Below are 18,981 nucleotides of genomic sequence, written 5' to 3' on the forward strand. Positions count from 1 at the left end.
CAACAACCAACCCATTTGAGGAGCACTTTTGATGCGTGCAAGCAGTTGAAAAAATTCTATTGTGCATCACGAGGCGAAATCCATGCACCGGAAAATATCCACAGAGTCGTCGAGTAAAGTCGCTGGAAAAGAGATTGGATCTTGCAATGGTTAAAACCAAACGCTTTTACCAACAGTATGATTAGTTGCATTCGATCGCGGCCAGAAGAACAGTCTTTCTGCATCTTTTGAGATTTGCCGGCTCGAGCTAGTAGCAAACATGGTTCCATTCGTTCGTAAATATACAATCGTCATCGTCCTCTTCGTTACCGGTTTGCTGCCCAGTGTGATAGTGAATTTATCTACCAGTGCTGGCAAGGACTCTAAAGACAGGAATGAACCGATTGTATTTGATAGTAACCCGAAGGATTCAAATAATCTTCATACGTTGACTACGGATATGCAGCTCGACAGTAGTTCTCATTCTGGGTCCGACATCGCTCCGTATCAGATGGTGGCGCACTCGGGTTTCAACGATCGTATCGTGCAGAATCAACCAGCAACCCCAACCGTTGGGGTTGACCGGTATCCTTCTCCAACGGAAGCTACTAGAACACGCACAACGGATCCCTTTTTTCGCCGAAATCGTCACTCGATGCCGGAAGACGAACCTGCTCGAACGTCCCAACCTAGTCGATACTTTGACAGCTACGGCGACTGGCATCAGGGTGGCGAGGGGCAGCAACACTGGCAACAGCCGCACTACCACCATCAGCATGGCAGCTGGGGATGGCCACCGTACACCAGCCAGCAACACCATGGCAACCCGCTGCAACTCGGAGGTACCTTCGACAAGCAGCACAGCCTACTGAATCTGCAACTGTTGGTGGTGCTTCATCCATTTCTACTGCTTGGCACGGTTTCGCTGATCGCGTGTTTGCTTAACGCCGTGCTAGGCTTGGTGGACAAAGTGAAACTTCCGTTGGTGCGTACGAGGGACGAACTGGTATCCGGCAGCAGTACAGGAGCAGCTGGACCGGCTGGACTTAGGGATGGGCGTGATGAACACTTGATGGCACAACTGTACCAGTTTTTGAACTTTGCACTGGAGCAACAGGGACGCAATGAAACGGCCACTCTCGGGCGACTCTAAGATCAATTTTTAGAGAATCAACACCCCTATAGCTTAATACAGTTTTAAAGTATGTCCTGCAGTTGTTTGGCAAGAATAAGAAAATATTCAGATGTTTTTTTTAATGTCTATGTCAAAGAAAAAGAAAGCTAATTTACGTTGCTTTGAAACATTTATTGTATTACGTTTGTTGTTTAGCTGTTTTCATTCATTTCAAGTCCTTTGCTCCTACCTTCTTGCACATCTTTTGCCATCCTTTCTCCTTATATGTTGCAATCTTGTTTGCCTTCTTTCCTGCCCACACCTATCCTCTCATTCGCACTTGCCTCTCCACTTTATCCAGTATATAATAATGCTTATAATTTGCTCTCAACATACATTATTACTCGTTTACTAAACCTAGGACAGAAAAGGTATTGATTGGTTTTGTTTTTGCGTTTTTTAAATTTCTCCTTATTTGCCATTTTCCGTGCTTTTTAATTGTCTGCACGAGAACGTTTTCCTTGTCCATTCACTCCCCCCGTCCCCGTTTGCACAAGTGATGTAATTTCGCGAAGACTATTGCGGCTGGGTTTCGATTGAAAATAATTTTCATGGGACATATTTCGTGGGAAATATATAAAAAATTAAATTCAAAAATGCATCGTTCCCGAAGGAAGGTTGAGTGTCCGTTTGAGGATTAATTCAAATTCAATAAATGCTTCAGGGTATTTTTGGGAAGATCCTTCGTGTTTGTCAAGAAAAACATGAAAAACTACACATTAAACCAATTCGTTGATTTGACGACGCACCGTAAGAGGAAATATTGTTCGATACTCTTATCCTCCCCCGGCATAGTTTATGGCGAATGGGGTTGACTATTCAACTATTGTCTAACGACAACGAATTGTTGGGACGTGGCGAGGGTGGGGGCAGTAAAGTATGTGGAGGTCAGTCTCCCCTAGGGCGCTAAAAGTTATGCGTCTTAGTTCAATTAAAAAATAATATAATATTATCAATAATAATAATGATGATTGTAACATTTAAAATCAAATCTCCCTAGGCGTTCTAGGGATTCTATACTCTTTTTTTTAGCTATCTTAGCGTTACGATTACAGCGGTCATTATTAATAGATAGGAGAGGGGGAGGGGGTGTTGACATGTATCCTAGAGTGGGTGTATGGGAACGAGAAAATGGGAGAAGGGCGGCGAAAGGTTGTTAAATGGTGGGAGAATTTGCCAGTGATGATCGTAGGTGAAAGCACAAAACTTAATAAATGGCGCATTGGATTAATTTCTCCTTCGAGTTTTGTTTCTCTATCTTTCTGTTTCCTCTTTTTTTCTACAAATAAACCCTAATATAATGTGGATGTATGTGTCCGTCCGCATGTAAAGCCTCACGCCGATCCAATTTTGAACGAGCTGGTAAAATAAAGCGCTGGGCAAAAGTGTTGCGATCGTTCAGGGTGTGTTCTCTACCACCACAACACCGCCGACGACGATGGGACCGGAGCGGTGGCGCTGGTGGTCGTCGGAAGTGCGCCCTACTATTCCTTGCTCGATTCGGCGCTCTCCGTCGACTGGCGGCCACCCTCGGAGGAGACGCTAGTTCCGCCACCGTTGGGAAGACCGGCCACTCCGCTTGGCGTGCCGCCGTTCGTTTGCGGTTGATCGAGCTTCTTGGGCGAGGAAGCGACGGACGGGGAGGCGGCAGGTGCCGGGGCGGCATCGAACGACTGCACCTGTGCCTCGTACAGCAGCTGCATGATCTTGAGCGAGGTCAGCGACGATATCCGCTCCGGAAGCTTGCGTAGCACCTCGCCGACGTACAGACCGTACGCACCGTGCTCGTCCAGGTTCGCCTGGTGCTCTAGGTTGTTCGCGTACTTTACCGTCCGATTGAGGTTGAAGTTGGACAGCGATGCGGCCTCGTCGGCGTCGTAGCTGGTGCGCTGCCGCTTCGGGACGTTGTACGACGCCTCGACGCTCGAGATCGCGGCCGGTATGGGCGATTCCACCGGCGTCGGCTGCTGATGGTGCGGGTGCTGATGGTGGCCGTGCTGGTGCATCGATCCGCCACCACCTCCACCACCGCCGTGCGACATCGAGCTGGCTCCCGGGTGTGAGTGGTGTGACTGCGGATGCTGCTGGTGCGGATGGTGATGATGCAGCGAACCGGCACCGGCCCGGAACGGGTGATGGTGGCCCAGAGGGTTCCCGTGCGGCTGGGACTGCGATTGGCCACCCGCTTGCTGCTGGCCGCTCGATTGTGGATGGTGTGCGGACGAAGACGGCGGTGGAAGATGGTCACCGCGAGCGTGCGGATGGTGTGGCGGCGCCAGGTGATGCAGCGACATGTCGGCAGCCGTCGGTGGGAAGCCGGCTCCGAATGGGTTCGGGTGGCCCTGCAGCTTCAGTGCTTGCTGCTGCTGGTAGTGCAACTGAGCCTGCGGATTCTGCGCCTGAGCCACCGCCATCTGCTGCAGGTCCAGGTACGCGTGCAGGTCGTCCTTGGCGTCCTCCTGTTGCTCACGCTGGCGCTTACGCAGGATGTTCATTGGGTTCGTCTCATCATCGCTGTTTTTTTCGAAATACACAAATAAATGGAGCAAAAGATTAGTTTACTTATTTGTTAAAAGTTCTTTCATTTTATTTCTATCGTTTCCTCTCGTTTCCTTTGTTTTCTTCGTTAAAATATGTTGTGGTTTTTTAAAAGATATAATTGGATGAATTGATGTGTAAGAGGTAGCAAGATTCTTGCAATTTTTTTACAATTCGTTTAAAGGTTACTTATAAAACGAATTTGTAGAGTGAGAAAAAGAAAAAGTCCTTCGTTCAAGTTTCGATTTGTCTGCACGAAACGAACAAAAGCTGCCTTCTAGTTGGCATGGCAGAATTGACCACCTTTGAACAACCAACCATCATAATTTAGCGATGAAATGCATTTTTGCAGTTACTTTTATGGCGCTCTGAATCAACTAAAGATCACCATTTAAAGACGAAATCCTTCTTTACGAGTCACAGTTTCAACACACACACACAACGAAGCTGTCTGGCACATTACTGTGTGTTACGTCCCACTCGCTCCCCTCCCACCCCCTTTCACCTTTTCGGGGGGGCCACAACAACGACCGAAATTCCTTCACGTTTGATTGGTTTAATTCAAACCATATCCATTCATCATCGTCGTTCCATGCAAAGGAAAGAGTTTCACAGCGCATCACCATCCTGATGCCCGAGATGGCCCCCTCCTCTCCTGTGCTCGTTTAATGTTTTGCCCTTTCTTACACGTTTTACTTTATTGCTCTCAATTTATTTTTCCATCGAATAAATTTGTTTCTTCAGCCAGGGGGGATCTTTGTGATCTCAGTTAAAATAAATTCTTGCATGTGTTGAAATGATTTTTTTTAAGGTTTGACGATAAAGAGATTTTTTTATGATTTGCCATTTACTGCTTACTGCCACTTTTTCCGCTTCTTGCTGGCACTTTGTTTGAACTATTAAGTTATAGATGGTTTAATAACTCTTTCCACTACAGTTTTGCACACCTTGTTTGAATGTACGAATTACATAGGAAGCCATGCAATGTTTTATTTAACATGATCATCTAACAATTGTGTACGAACATCTCTTATATAAGAAAACTTGACCGGGTCAAAGCAAGCTTATCCATTGTCGGGGTAATTTATCGTTTCCGGTTTGCATTAAATTGCGAACTACAGCCGATTAGAAAGCATAAGGCAATCATGCGACGATCGTTGTGTTGAATTACATAAACGTTAAACCACATACAAAGCTGGCCGTATCTGCCAGAAAAAGTGGATAAGCAGCAGAATCCATAATGGCACACAGTGTCGCGTTCGTGTCGCCTTTCATCCGGCTCGAAACATAGACGAAAACCACGTACCTATTAGGTGGTCATTGCAGTAGCGTCTACTGACCAAATCGTCAACTTTCAGTTTGACAAATCTAGTACCACTCGGCCAAATGGGAAAAACGGATGCGGTAACTTCAACAATTGCCATTTAAGGTCTAAGTGACACGTTCTAGTAGTTTCACCCATCCAATCCTTGCACTGAATCTTCTTAGCTGTTGTCATGGATCAATTGAAGCAAAAAGGCGCCTAATTGCAGGAAGGAAAAGGAAAACGCAACAGTCCTGGGAAACGCTGGAACACTTACGTATCATCCGGTTCACCGTTTGGCGCACGCGGCCTCCGGATCTTGATGTGTTTGTTGAGAAACTTGAGCTTCTCGAGCAGCGGCCACTCGCTGCAGTTGACACCGTTCTTCATGATGCGCCGCTCGACGGTAAACCGACACCGGAAGTAGGTCATGCGCTTTTTGCACTGCTCCACGTCCATCTCGCACAGGCGGCTCAGCTCGCGCCAGGCCTTCTCCTTCTTCGACTGGAACTTGTAGTGCGGGTGGCTCTTGTCGTACAGCACCGGCATCCTCCGGTAGTAGTCGCACAGTTTCTCATCTTTCTGTAAGGCAAAAGTAAGAGAAAGCACATTTGTTGTAAGTAAAATCGCTAGTATACATCTCTCATAGTCAATTGTTATTATACATTTCGAAAGTGATTCATCTTTTCAATCACTCGTATCCGGTTAGTAAGTAATATGTTCCGTTTAAAAACAAAAAGAACTCTACCCGCAGTTGGCTTTGGCCGATCGTTGGTTGACGAACCTCTAATACATCGCCGGAACCGTGGCTACTGCGACCGTTCGATTTCGGTGACGTTTGAAAGTTCGCCATGAGCGCACTAGATGGCAGCAGGTTGAAAAATGGCGGCGACAACGACGGAACCATCGTTAGCTCGGGCAGTAGTTCCATCATTTTGAATGCCGGACTTGTTTGTGTTTGCCGAATTTGATTCCGCTAAAGGACTTTAGTGTTGTTTTTTTTTTGTTGCTTCACTATTGCACAGAGCTTCGTTTAACTTCCTCCATGGGACACAATGGCACAATGACACTCAACATTTACGAACAAAGTAATCAATACACAAGTTCATGTTTTCCATTCCGCTTAACGATCGTTTCTATTTCTGTGGCACGTAGAAGAAAACTGTGGTCAGGGTGGGGTGACAACTTCATTGGGAGGGAATTTTAGAGCTATATTTTGAGCAACGACAAAAACTTGCTTCTATTTCGAAACCCAGTCAAACACTGACGAACGAAATGTAAACACTATTTCTTCTTTGGTTGGCAAACACCAGAAAAATATCTTCCAACCATACGTACAGAGAGATGGGACTGGGAAGAGAAGCCAACGGGCAAGTTGAGAAAGACACATGCGCACGAAGCTTATAAGATAAATAAACGGACAGAAAATATTAATTTCCACAATACAGAAACCCGTTCCATTTTGGTCCGGTTTCGCTATTAGTTTCCATTTCCCTTTGACGTGCATGGGATGGAAAGATGAGACGCCTAGGCCCCCCCTGAGTCGACTTTGTTTGGCTTTGCGTTTCAAAAGTATCGAGCAAACAACTGGCTACAAGCTACAACAAAACTCGCACAGCCAGAACATCAGCATAAGCTGGTGCAATAAAAATATTTTAAAAAAATAACATAAATCAACGATCTTAAATCTGTGATTTCAAAATTGGACCTGTCGGATTAGAGTCTGTGAGGTTATAAATTTGAATAGGGAGGTTCCGATCACCAAAAAAAAAAAACCCAAAATGGCCGTTAGTGTACCCAACCTAACGAAGTGAATGATCAGACGATGTTACAAATGTTTCTACTTAGCAGCAGATTTTTCATTTTGTTTTCGTTCATACGTAGTCTTTTCAAAAGCGGCTTTCCAAATGGGGGAAATTATCAAAGACCTCAGCATTTAGATATCCTATACGGATGTGATCATCTTCACCATGATGTCAGAGAAATAACGACTTCTTACGGCATTCGCTGATACATAAATGATGTCACAATTACTTCAGCAGGCAGAGGAGCATAAAAGGCACTAGGAAAACTATTCAATTGCGTTCATCAAACCGCATGAATCATCACAAACGAACCGTGTAAATTTGTTGCTAGCTGTAACAGGGGGCTATAAAAGGCACCAATGTACATAAAACCGAATGTTCTTGAAGTAACAGAATCCATTTACGCTAATAGATGACTGTCTTATACAGAACCGTTGGGTATTCGAAAGGCCTCGGAAAGAATCAAGTCCATTTCCGCCAGCATGTCACACACCAGCGCTTTATTGAAGCTAATTGCCAGTACACTTGAGTCGTGTAAACACACCTTAAGCAGAAAAATCCAATATGGTATTCACTATTCTCGCCCCATTATCGTCACAGTTGTGTTGGATGGAAAAGAAAATGGGATAGATTTATGAAACTGACAAACCAATTACGGAGCACATGTCGTATTAGGGTAAAACGAATAAAACCGAAAGAAAAAAACAGTGATTGTGATGCATCGCCATTGCGGTTTAACGCAGTTGGCTATTTCGAAAACAAATGCACAGTAATGTCCCCTCCTCTTTTTTGAGTTTCGAAAGAGAGAGAGAGGGGAAGTGAATCATAGAGCAAGAGATACACAGAAGAAGGAGTGTTGGCAGGGGATGGGGAGGGTACTGTTTGTTGCACTACCACGGCTGGTCTTCACACCTTCCCCTTCGCTCACTCTGTCCGTCAAGTCGGACGGAGTGCAACTGTCATAACAACACTGCTGTCATTGTTTATTCATTCGCTGCTTTCCCATTTGAATGGGCAATTTTCAACCGCCACTTAGTGCACTACCCTGCACGAGCCTGTGTGTGTGAGTGTACGTGAGTTTAGTGTGCACTTTAGTGGATTGTCGCTTGGGCGTTGAGCAGCCGTTTGTAGTGAATGGGGCTTTGGGGGGCGCTTCACTATAAGCAGATTTTGTTTAAACTGACGCAATCCAGCTGCTGCTGGGAATCTAACCGTTTATACTTATTTATCTGGGGAACATTTACACAATGACTGCTCTATTTGCACTTGTCGTGTTGGTCTATTAGTTGTTGAAAACCATTTGGGAAACTGGCACACCGTACACCGAACATTACATTTCAAAATGGGTCACTGTAAGGGTACCACATCTATGAACAAGATTTTCTTAAACTCGCACCCCTAGTTCGTTCGCGTAGTCGTAGGGGTTTAGCACGATTCTAATTACACTTTTCTCGTTTAGATTATTATTTGATCAACGAGATTGGTGTATTGAGATTCCATGTACAAACAAACAAACAAACTTCTCACACCAAATTGCTCTTTGCGATCGATAGAATTGAAAATTACATTTGTTTACCACCACCACTTACACCACACACACACGGCACGGGGGGGGAGAACTATCGTGGAACTGTAATTAATTCTACATCGAGTGAAAAACACACCGAGGTTGCCGCGAAAAACCGATCGAGATTTCCATTACCGTCCGGATGGAAAGCTGAATGCGATCTGGCAGCAAACTCGTCGAGAGTCAACAAACGCCAATCCCATTCGGACAGATTCTCTCATGCTCACTTTACTTCTCACACGCTCTCTCTCAGCGTCAGATTCGCTCTCCGCATAAAACATAAAAAGAAAAAAAAGGGCCCACGAACATCGGGAACTAAACAAACAGATGTCAGTCGATGACTCCTTGTTAAAAACAAGAAGAAGAACAAAATGCCAACAAGGTTATGCTCTCGTCTCATTCGTCTCGCTGTCTAGTGCATCGGTGAGCTCACACGCGCTTGAATCCTGACTCACGCTATCCATGGGGCTTCTGGTAGGATTTCACATTACCAATCGTGCCAAGACGCGAGCCGATGGTCACCAGTCCACTGGACGACACAATAGATTCGTTACGGTTACTGTTACGGTTACGACATTGGCTGCCGTCTTCGCTCTCCCGGAACAACAGCTTCTGGGCTACCGTTGTGGAGAAGGAGCTGGATCCACCGACTTCGACGACAACCGCGAGTAAGTCTTTTTCCCCAACAACAACAAAGCAAGCCAAGTCAGGCACGTTCGTAACGTTCGACCGGGCACAAATACACACGTGTTGTGGGCCAACGATTTCCATACATACACAGTGACACGAGATTAAGGGTCTCTTCCCGCGGATGTAGGGAAAAAGATGCCAAACCCCCCCACCCACCCCCTGGCAACAAATAACTACTATACAGCTGGCTGCGCCGTATTGTTTGCTTAATTCGTTCATTCGTTTGTCCATTTGTTCGTTTGCGTTCGTTAGCACGCGTTTCTAGGTTGCGCTGACCGAAGGTTTAAGTGCGTACGTATAACCATTATTATTATTATTATTATTATTATTATTTTTCTTTCAGTTTCAACGATTTATGATACACACCCTTGATTGTCTTCTTTGCAGTCGTGCTGCAGAGAACTATTAATATATCTTCCACTACTATTATCTGCCTAGCCGCTTACGTTCTTCTTCGATCTCCTAGCGTTTCCCCGCTGGTGTTCGTTTTGCGTGTTATTGTTTGCTCGTTTCGTTATACCTCTCTGCTCCACGACATCGCCATTAGGGCTTCTCATCCCTTGCTTTTATTGTTATTATTATCATTATTACTTTTTTTCCCGCCAGTGCGTTTCGAAACACTGTTGTGCGCGCAGGCCATATATAGAGGAGTTTATATTTAGAAGAATCCGGAATGTATTATTATATTTCTTTAATCGTCTTTCATTCCCCCCATCCCACTCGTCCCAACTTTGTTCCCATCCCTTCTCTCGTTCCCTCTCGCGTACTATAATTCTTTTTCCCTTTGTCTCGCAGTTTCTCTCCTTCTCGGTTATTTGTTCTGCTACTTTACATCTGGCTTTTATAATGGAATTGTATATTATGCTGGGATTCCCTTTTAAGCCTCTTTGCGTTTTCTCTCTTTTACATCTTTTCCCCCAGAAGAGATACTCTTACTTGCCCTCGAGTGTCCTCGATACGGCGCGCTTAGTGCCCTTTTGCAGGCACTGGCAAGGTGCACTAAAAGAGAATCGAAAAATTAAGGAAACACAGAAACAGAGATGCGAAGCTAGTGTGGAGAATGAGCGAAAATAGCGAGAAGGTGATAGGGAACGCATTAAGCCGAGAAGATGAAGAAGAAGAAGGGCGGTAATGCTAGAGTAGAGTCCCGTGGCTTAGGTATTAGAAAACAATCTTGCCTTCGGGGTTTGCCGGTTAAATGCTTTTACACCTTTTAACACGTGCTTCGTGGATGGAAAGGAAACAGTGGAGTGAACTGTTAAGGAAAGAATCGTCCAGTCGAAGCTGGGCAAGTGTGTACAATCAACCAATGCGCGTGAGACGAGTCCGCTGCTATTAATCGCTGGCATACCTGCTCATTTGACTCAGCCTTAGAGACGCACAAAGACCAGATTAATTATATTCGATGAATAACTCTTTATTCCTCTTTGTAAGCCTTTGTGCGTTGGTGTGAAATAAGAAACGATTTGATTTGATGTAAAAGCATTAATTTTCTGGATCAAAATTTTCATGCCATGGGAAAGGTAATGCAGCCACAATTTTTGTTCCACTTATGTTTTCATTTTATTTTTAATTTTACCCCTTATTTTTCTTGGCTATTCATGATTGATAATCTTTTATTTATTCTGAACAAATAAAACGGAAAACATATTTAGGGTAACGTCCACATGGACCTGAGCCCGAAAAAAAGATATAACATTCCCATCAAACCAAGAGTTTTTTCACCCTTTTTGAATATGTAAAAATACAAAAAGGGTTTGCGAAATGTGATCAGACGGGATCGTTAAAATAAATTCTATCCTGTTTCGTGCTTATTATGCTCGAAAACTCGGTTTTCGTGACGGACGATAAATCGGGATCGACCGTCCATGTGTGTAATATTTTTGCAACGTTAAAAATGCTCTCCCCTACCAAATCGGGGTCCGGAGAAGTACGCTATGATGTACAATAATAGTGAAACGGTTTCGTTACAGTTTTAAAATTGGAAGCGGAATTAAACAACCCGACAAGAAATAACTAGGGAAAGAAGGGGAAAAAAACCTAGAGATTTACAATAACATAGGGTGTGTGGTGGTGGGCTGGGTGCGTGTTATTTTTTCTTCTTACTTCGGTTCTCTATTTTCCACTGATGTTTATCTTTAATGTCGGAAATGTAACAGGAACAGATGGCACGGTTTGGGTTAGAATAAATAAATGAGTAACATTACTCTTTCACAAATGCATTAACAAATCGATGAAAGCTGAAACTGGGGAAAGAACAAACGATTCTAATGGTTTGCAGGAGCTCGTCCTTCCTTCAAGTGACGTTATTTTACAAGAAAAATTAAACAATCCCACTTCCCCAGATGCTGCTGTACCGAGCAGCACTCCAGCATGAAGTGGCTCGGAAGGAATGGAACGGTGGAAAAAGCGGAACGCTGAGAAAAATAAATATACCAAACACATACTTGGCTTGGCTTCTGGAAGCAATAAAATGTCGTATATTCACAAGATCGTATATTTCCTGCTTTGCAGTACAGTCCAAAACTCCAGCCAGAGTTTGCTGGCTGGAAGAGCTGTACTTGACAGAGCTGAGCGTACACACACGCAAGAACACAATCAGAAGCGAAGACGATTAAACGATAAATCAGATCCCACGTTGGAAAAGCCATTTAGTTGTTGCTGTGCAGTTGTCGGTTTTGTTGATTCCGATTCGAGTGAAAACCACATTTGCATAATATTACGTTACATATTCGTTCCGAATGGAAAACTGGTCTTATGCTGCAGTGTCTTGAAATAGCGTTTGGTATGGTGTTGAAACATTGTTGCTACGCCCCATTGTGTTTTCTAAATACATAAAATAGGTATGTTCTCTCTAGTAGGAAGTTCTAAGGCGTCCGTAATGGGAGACTATTTTATTGTTTGAAATGCAATCTTGCTGCAGAACGTATATAATATCTCTCCTCGAGTGCGTGATATTTCACAAGCATAGTTTTAATTGAATCTCAAAACTTCATTATACCTATATACCCTAAAAACCACCCAAGTTAGAACAACGTTCATCACTTTTGTGTCGGACTAGAGGACGAGTATTAGGTTAAAATTAATTGCTTCATTAAATCCCTCCACCACGACGGCAGGGGGGGGGGGGGGGGGGGGGGGCTCCCGGGACACGTCGTGTGGTGGTGGACACCAAACAAAACCCACCCTTAATTGTCCTTTCAAATCGCTCACCCTCCGTACTCTTCAAATGTCGCTCTATCATCATCGTCATCATCATCATCATCATCGTGGTGAGCGTCATGCTTCCCCCGCGTTGCTCTAGGATTGATTTTCGCTTCGGTTCCGTTCCCGACCCGCCCGGCAAATGCAAATGCGAATGCCATGCCTAAATCAGTGACAAGCTAATGAATGATTCACGACCTATGGCGATCGATTTCGGAAGAAGAACAGCACTAAAGTGGATGATGTAGCAGAACTTTCCTTAGTGCTGGCAACGACCAAATACTGAGCGGAGCTGAATTCCGAGGGATGAGCTGATACCGAATATAAATATCGGAGATTCAAGGAAATGTCGACATCGAAGCTCAACGAGAAACTTCCAACCCGTGATGGAATAAAATGTAACATTCTTCACAACTGATATCAAACTGTTCCAGCTGTGAAAATCATAAAAAAAGAACGCAAACGAAACGGAAGCATAAGCATAAGTCGATGGCAGTGAAAAACATTGTAACGGTGTCATCGTTGTCAACTCCTCATTCGAAAAGCGGATGTACCAAGCATCCCCCCTCCGTCTTTTCTGTCTCCTCCGTTTTCTCCATCGCAACGAAAAATAACCTCCGACAGTGGGTCGCTCCTTTCGGGGGGCACCCTGTCTCGGTAACTCGGTGTTTTAAAATGTTTTATCGAGCATAATAACATGGTGCGCATACAAAGAGAAGGAAATTACAGACCCACCACCACCAACCGGAGCAAAGGGCTGCGATGGTGCGGAGAGTCAGTAAATAGAGTAGTAAAAGTTTAACAAAGAGTTTGCTGCGATGCGAAAATCTTGCGCTGGAAACACACAGTGCCGCGGAGGTGTGGGGGAAGGGAAATCGTAATCTAAATCAAGAAAATAATACCTCCAACATAGTGGTAAAAAGCGGAGAAAAAGATATAAACGAAAATAACAAGCTTAGAATCGGAGATGGTAAAGGCTGACTCGGGGATTAGGGAAGGGGGAGGGAAAATAAAGCAAACGGAAAATCAAACGACACAAACAAACAGACGCGGGCGCGGTAAGAAATGGGAGGGGGGGGGGGGGGGGGGGGGGGCTAGGATTGGACGCCAGGATCGGAAGCCGTTGGAAAACCGTAATCCGACAACATAACGCAAACAGTGAACAGGGGCGAACATAAAATTTAATACATATTTCAACTTTTAGTATAATTATTGCTATTTTTATGTTATCTACGTGGGGAGCTCACTCACTCTCGTCCCCACCCCGCCCTGTACTGGGGTGGTACTTGCGATGTAGTAGTGTTGTTTCAGAAGGTGTATGCGTACAATTTTCCCTTCCCGATGCAGCAAAAAATCGGAAAAACGTAATCAAAACAGAAGCAAGAGCGTTTGGGTGGAAAGCGTTTGACAAGCTTGGAGTCATTGAGATAGAAAAGGCGAGCATGAAGATGGGAAGAAGATGGGGCGAGAGAGATTTTCGGTAAGAGAGGGCAATGGGTCAAGAGCGAGATGGAACAAAAACATATGGAATTCGAAATCACTGGCAACAGCTCTCCGCATGAGACGTAGGTGAATAATGAGATGCTGATTGGGTTGGTAGTGAGATGAAGCGATGAAACGAAGAGCCCTTCGGAAAATCGGTCCACGTGGAGAAGTGAGCCGGGATTGAGAGAAACACGTGCGATCGTGGAAGTGGAGAGGTGCATCTATTCTTTTTTATTATTATTTCTCGTTCAATGGCCAAAGAGTGAGACGGTAGGATGTGAGCGAGATCGGAATACACATCTTCGTTTTCTACGTTTACTAGATTGCTTCTTCCATGAGTATCCTTGCATCATTCTCACACACTCATACACCTTATCGCTTTCTCTCTCTCTCTCTCGCTCTATTCTTCTATCTCTTTTAGACTAAACATCTATCTTTCTCTACCGACCGTTGTCACGCAACTAAGCTCTCGGGGTGGCCAGTTTTCTAATAAAACGCAGGACGAAAGAAAATCCGGGCTGGCAGCGAGGATTGCGGCGAGCTCGAGAGCATTGAGCTCGAGTGAAAATCGGGGCGCACTGCGATTGCGCAGCGTTTTATTAATTTATAAATTTATTTCTATTTTATTGCTTCTATTATATGCTAACATATAACGAGGAAATAAGCGCTTGGCCGACTGGATGTGTGAGCGGTGATTTTCGGAGCCGGAGTTTTTAGGTCCCATTTATCTTTCCCCTCTCGGTGGCTTTTCCACCTGGAGATGTCGGTCGCCGCTCTCTTTCGCTCGCCGAATGGTGGATTTTCCCCTGTTTTGGCTCAAATGTAGTTACGGACGGGCGGACACATCGGTCCACGCTGTTATTTGAGTGTGCGATTTAAGTGCTCGTAGCAGTTGCAATTAGTTGTAACGATTGCCACACGATTGGGAGAGACGGTTTGTTAAATCGGGTGGAGAGAGAGAACAAAAAGAAGGGAATGTTTGCTTGAGCCGGGAAAAGTTTAGATTTTATCGCCTGGAAAGCAGCGAGTAGCGATTTTTAATCGTAATACACGTGAAGACGTTGAATGTGTTGGAACGCAATATGGAACTGTATTCCTGGTATTCTTATATACCAATTTTGTGAGCTACTTATCTTAAATGTTAATGGCTTACATAAAACATTTCGTGATGAACTTTGTTTTATAGTTTGCGGTATACAAAAAGAGAGAAACTAGTCATAAACCACTTCTGGTGACAGGATACACCGACGTCGACCGAGGAGAACCTCTGGAATGGTTCAGCGTATTGTTTTCGATCGACCCGAAAAGGTGAAGAAACTTTGATTCGACAAGCGATGTTGTTGCTTGTGCCGAGTGGAAAGGCTTAACATTCCAGCTCGTAGAAGCAACGAAGAATCATCGTAAGTGCTTTCTGTCATAAATACAACAAGCAGAGAAGCATGAGGATAGATGAAAAATCCGTTTTCGGAGGCAGAAGAGGCGAGGCGAGCCGAAGCAAAGAAGTGAATCAGCAGAATAAAACATGATAAAGAAAAAAACAACAAAATAAAATACTACATCGGGTTATTCAGTCAGCAAAAGAAACTCCGCAGCAGTATAGGGAAGAATAACGAATACAAAGTTTTATAACAGGAATTATTTATTCCCCCTCCTCACCCTTCTCTCGTTGATAGCTTTTCCGTTCACGTTGGAATCTTCCTTCTTGTTCCGAGGAAGGTAAACTTTGAACATTCACAAATACCACGTTCGCCTTTCTAACAACCAAAAAAAAAGGGCAGAGAGAAAGATAGAGACATATCGGAGGAAAGAGCAAGAATTAGAGGATTTAGATGTATATTTCTGTGGCACTTTTCTCTCCTCCCGGTTTCTGTTGTCCCGTTTGTCAGTTGTATTGCGCGTTGAAAGATCGGGCAGAAGTAAGCCAAAAGTTAAACGAAAACGTGCCCTTCTTCGCGCACCAAAGTATTGTAAATACACGGTGGAACTTGTGACATCAGCCGCAAGCAGAAAGCTTACCGAGTTGGTGACAGCGACACCGATGACAATCGATCGAATCATTCCCGTCCGTCCAAGGATCATAAAAGGAACTTTTCTCGGCAGTACCTTACCCAACCCAATTGTGTTGGGTTCCTTTTCCGGCCTCCCTGCCACCCGTTCCTGCCTTCAATGCCGTCCGTGTTCGAAGTAAATGGAATGAATAATGAAAATGGAATAATATTCATACCGTACCGTTTCTTAATATAACTCGCTATGTGTAGTACACCCATTCAGCCATATAAAACGGTTGTTTAACAATGTATGTATAGCAACAAACTTTCCGAAACAACTAAGCACGTTAGCTCGGGCGGGTGAACGAGCCCGGGAACGCTATTTCTAGGCAAAACGTGATGGAGCACTCCAGCACTCCGTGCTCGAAAAACGACAGAAACGACAGAATAATTTATCTTCGTACACGGAAAGTTAATGCTAATGCTCGGGCAGAACATCTACCCATCGTATAAATCTCCATCAAGACGGCTGCTAATGCTCCGGTCCGCTCCATAAATGTATGTTCGAGGGTAATGTTGGCGAGAAATGGTTTGAACTTTGTAGGAAAATTTTAAATGAAACAAGATTATTATTTGAAAACTGATCTGCGAAAAGCTGACAAGAACTGAGTTACATCTTTGAAAGCTGTCTGCACTTATCGTGCATTTAATCTGCATAAGTGTACTTCGAAACAAAGTGAGACCAAATGTTATGCCCGATTCAATGCAGACCTCCACTCCATGCACTCACTCCACGGTTGTTGCACTTACTGCAGCCCCATTTCCTGATCTCGCTTAACTTGGAAAACGTGCGAAAAGTGAAGTTGTACATGTGAAACACTAAGGCCTGATTTGGTTTGCAACTCACATAGTCGTGTGTGAACTTTCCTCCCTCGATCGATCGGAGTCGAACGAAGCATCCTCGAATGTGGTATGTGTGTCTCTTGTGCTAACATTTTTAAGGCCCGTGTATTTGTGCACACAGGGCGTACGTGTGCTGCTACCGCTGCTTCGACGACGGAAACGACCGGCACCGGCCACTTTATTGATGCTATTTTTGATGTCTTTACTTGAACAAAGTTGCGCATTTAATGCAATTGATGATCTGCTCTGCAAGATTGTTGTAGATTCGTATCTTTGGTATGCAATGAAAAGAGTGTTAAGAAGAGGGAGAGAGAGATGCACAAAAGGGAAATCAAGAGAGAGAGGGAGAGACCGGGGGAAAAGAGAACCAAATAAAGAGAAGCAGCGTGTGCATACAAGGAAAGAAAGACGATGTTTCCAGATGGGATGTGTTGATGGATGAAAACCACAAGAGTTTCATGATTCGCAGGAACTGAGCATTATTCAGTTATTTCATTGCCAATTCTTTGTCTGAGGAGCAGACTTTACTTTTTTAAAAATCGTTTCTTCATTGTAGCCTTGTACAATTTTATGGTTTTGTGGTTATTGCCTGGAAGGAAAATTTTAATTGGCGGAAGGATTTCGTATAAAACGAGACTTCGGGTAACTCAGGATTTAATTTGCAAAAATATTTTCCAGCTAAAAGAACCCTCAAAACGTTTCCGCAAACTGCACAATCGTGTCTAATCAAAAACATGTCGAAAAGGACGTCCATCCATTTATACAACTCATCGTGATGTTTTCTTGGAAAATGGGTTCTAAAACCCTTACACACTTGCAGCATTTCACTTTTTCCGTTCCAACACAAAATACCACAATATAGTTTCCCCAGAACGAAATAAAGTTTTACTGCATCAATCTTCGGGGCTGCAAACCCGTCTCCGGTGTGAGGGTATCAGCGCGTATAAAATCATAAAATGTTTGATTTAATGATATTCCTTGACGGTGAAACGTGCCCGCTAGAACTAATGGAAAAAGCTAATCCCAGAGAGAACGAGTTGTTAGTTCTGGTCCTTTTTAGCTTATTTCTTTTTCCAATTTATTTTTTACTCTGCATATTTAATAGTCTTGCTAACGAACCATCTACACGGTTGTGATGGATGATGCGGAAAAACGGGGTGGAGGGAATAAAATTTACATGCAGACGAGAACGATAGCACCGCGGCATGGGAGTTTGGTATGCGCTGCCCGGGACCGTTTTTAATTAACAACAGATGATAAAGTTAACGGTAACAAAGTAAAGTAACAGAAATTAAGTCAAACATTGTGTGACACGTTGAAGGCAAAGTTATGAGACGCTAAAAAGAGAAACATAGAAAGAGAGAGCGTGAGGGAGCAAGCAAATACTTTAGACGAAGGACTACAATGTTTTTCTTAAAACATCTGCCATATATTGCCGCCAGTGGTTCTGACTCGGAGTGCCGGCGCCAAATGTTGCAAATTTTAAACAATCCCCAAAGGTGGTATTTATTTTAAAAGTGTGTGCAGAATTAATGGACCATTGGAAGCTGTGAGTCCAAGGCCTGGGAAGGTTAAACTACCACAGCGTTTGCTAAATGAAGCATAGCGAATTAACGGCAATTTATTTTCTCATGTTTCCTCTTGTTGCCCATCTTTGCCCTTGGGCGTTTATTAAAGGTGATTAAAATAACAATTTTATGCTTTACGACGGGCCGGTTTGTTTTATGATTCTCCGAAAGAAGTGTTCTTATAAGTCGGCCAATGTCCATCTTTTGGCGCAGCACATAAAAATTCGCGCCCAGCATACCTCAACATCGCCTAACAATAACATAAGGCGGGAAATTGATAGTTAGCGGTGTTTTCAAATCGCTGTTGGCGTTGGCGACGTGAAGAGGAGTTCACTCCAAATTTGGAGTTTTGAAAAAGGCGGGGAAAGAAAAACAAGTGAAAACAAAACAACATTCGCAACAGCGTGCAAGGCCGGGATCCTCTTTCGATATACCCCGCGAGCCGACGGTAGGGTGGCGTTTTTCGGGAAAGGTTTAAAGTGAGTAGAACGCCGCTCACCAACTTTCCCTCTTATTATATGCTCTCTCTCCGCTCCTTCCCATCCCATCGCCGTCGCAGCGCGAATCGCGTCGCGCGAACACGTGCTTTTTTCGTGCCTTCCACGGAACCCACTGAGAGCGAAAGTCAAAACGGAACCGTGCCCCGTTGCTTGCGACTTTCCATCCTCGTCCTCGGTGGGGGGAAACGCGGGTGCGCTGGGGGATGCCCAGGGGTTTGTTTTTATTTTCCGCCCGTACCACTACACTGTCACGAGCCGGCATCGGCGGTCTGGGCAA

The 18,981-nt window shown here is 44.3% G+C and overlaps 1 protein-coding gene across 1 annotated transcript in view; it reads right to left on the minus strand.

Moving 5' to 3' along the window:
* Positions 1 to 1,689: 1,689 nt before the first annotated feature.
* Positions 1,690 to 18,981, minus strand: part of LOC131283110 (ras-interacting protein RIP3-like) — a 50,566-nt gene continuing 33,274 nt past the window's right edge. Inside the window, exons 2-3 of the mRNA XM_058312683.1 lie at positions 5,272 to 5,576; positions 1,690 to 3,667 (exon numbers count right to left, since the gene is read on the minus strand). Of these exons, the coding sequence (XP_058168666.1) occupies positions 2,638 to 3,667; positions 5,272 to 5,576 (1,335 nt within the window). The 3' untranslated portion in view covers positions 1,690 to 2,637. The remainder of the gene's footprint in view (positions 3,668 to 5,271; positions 5,577 to 18,981) is intronic.

The sequence above is a fragment of the Anopheles ziemanni genome, chromosome 2, assembly GCF_943734765.1.
Source record: "Anopheles ziemanni chromosome 2, idAnoZiCoDA_A2_x.2, whole genome shotgun sequence".
Taxonomy (NCBI): domain Eukaryota; kingdom Metazoa; phylum Arthropoda; class Insecta; order Diptera; family Culicidae; genus Anopheles; species Anopheles ziemanni.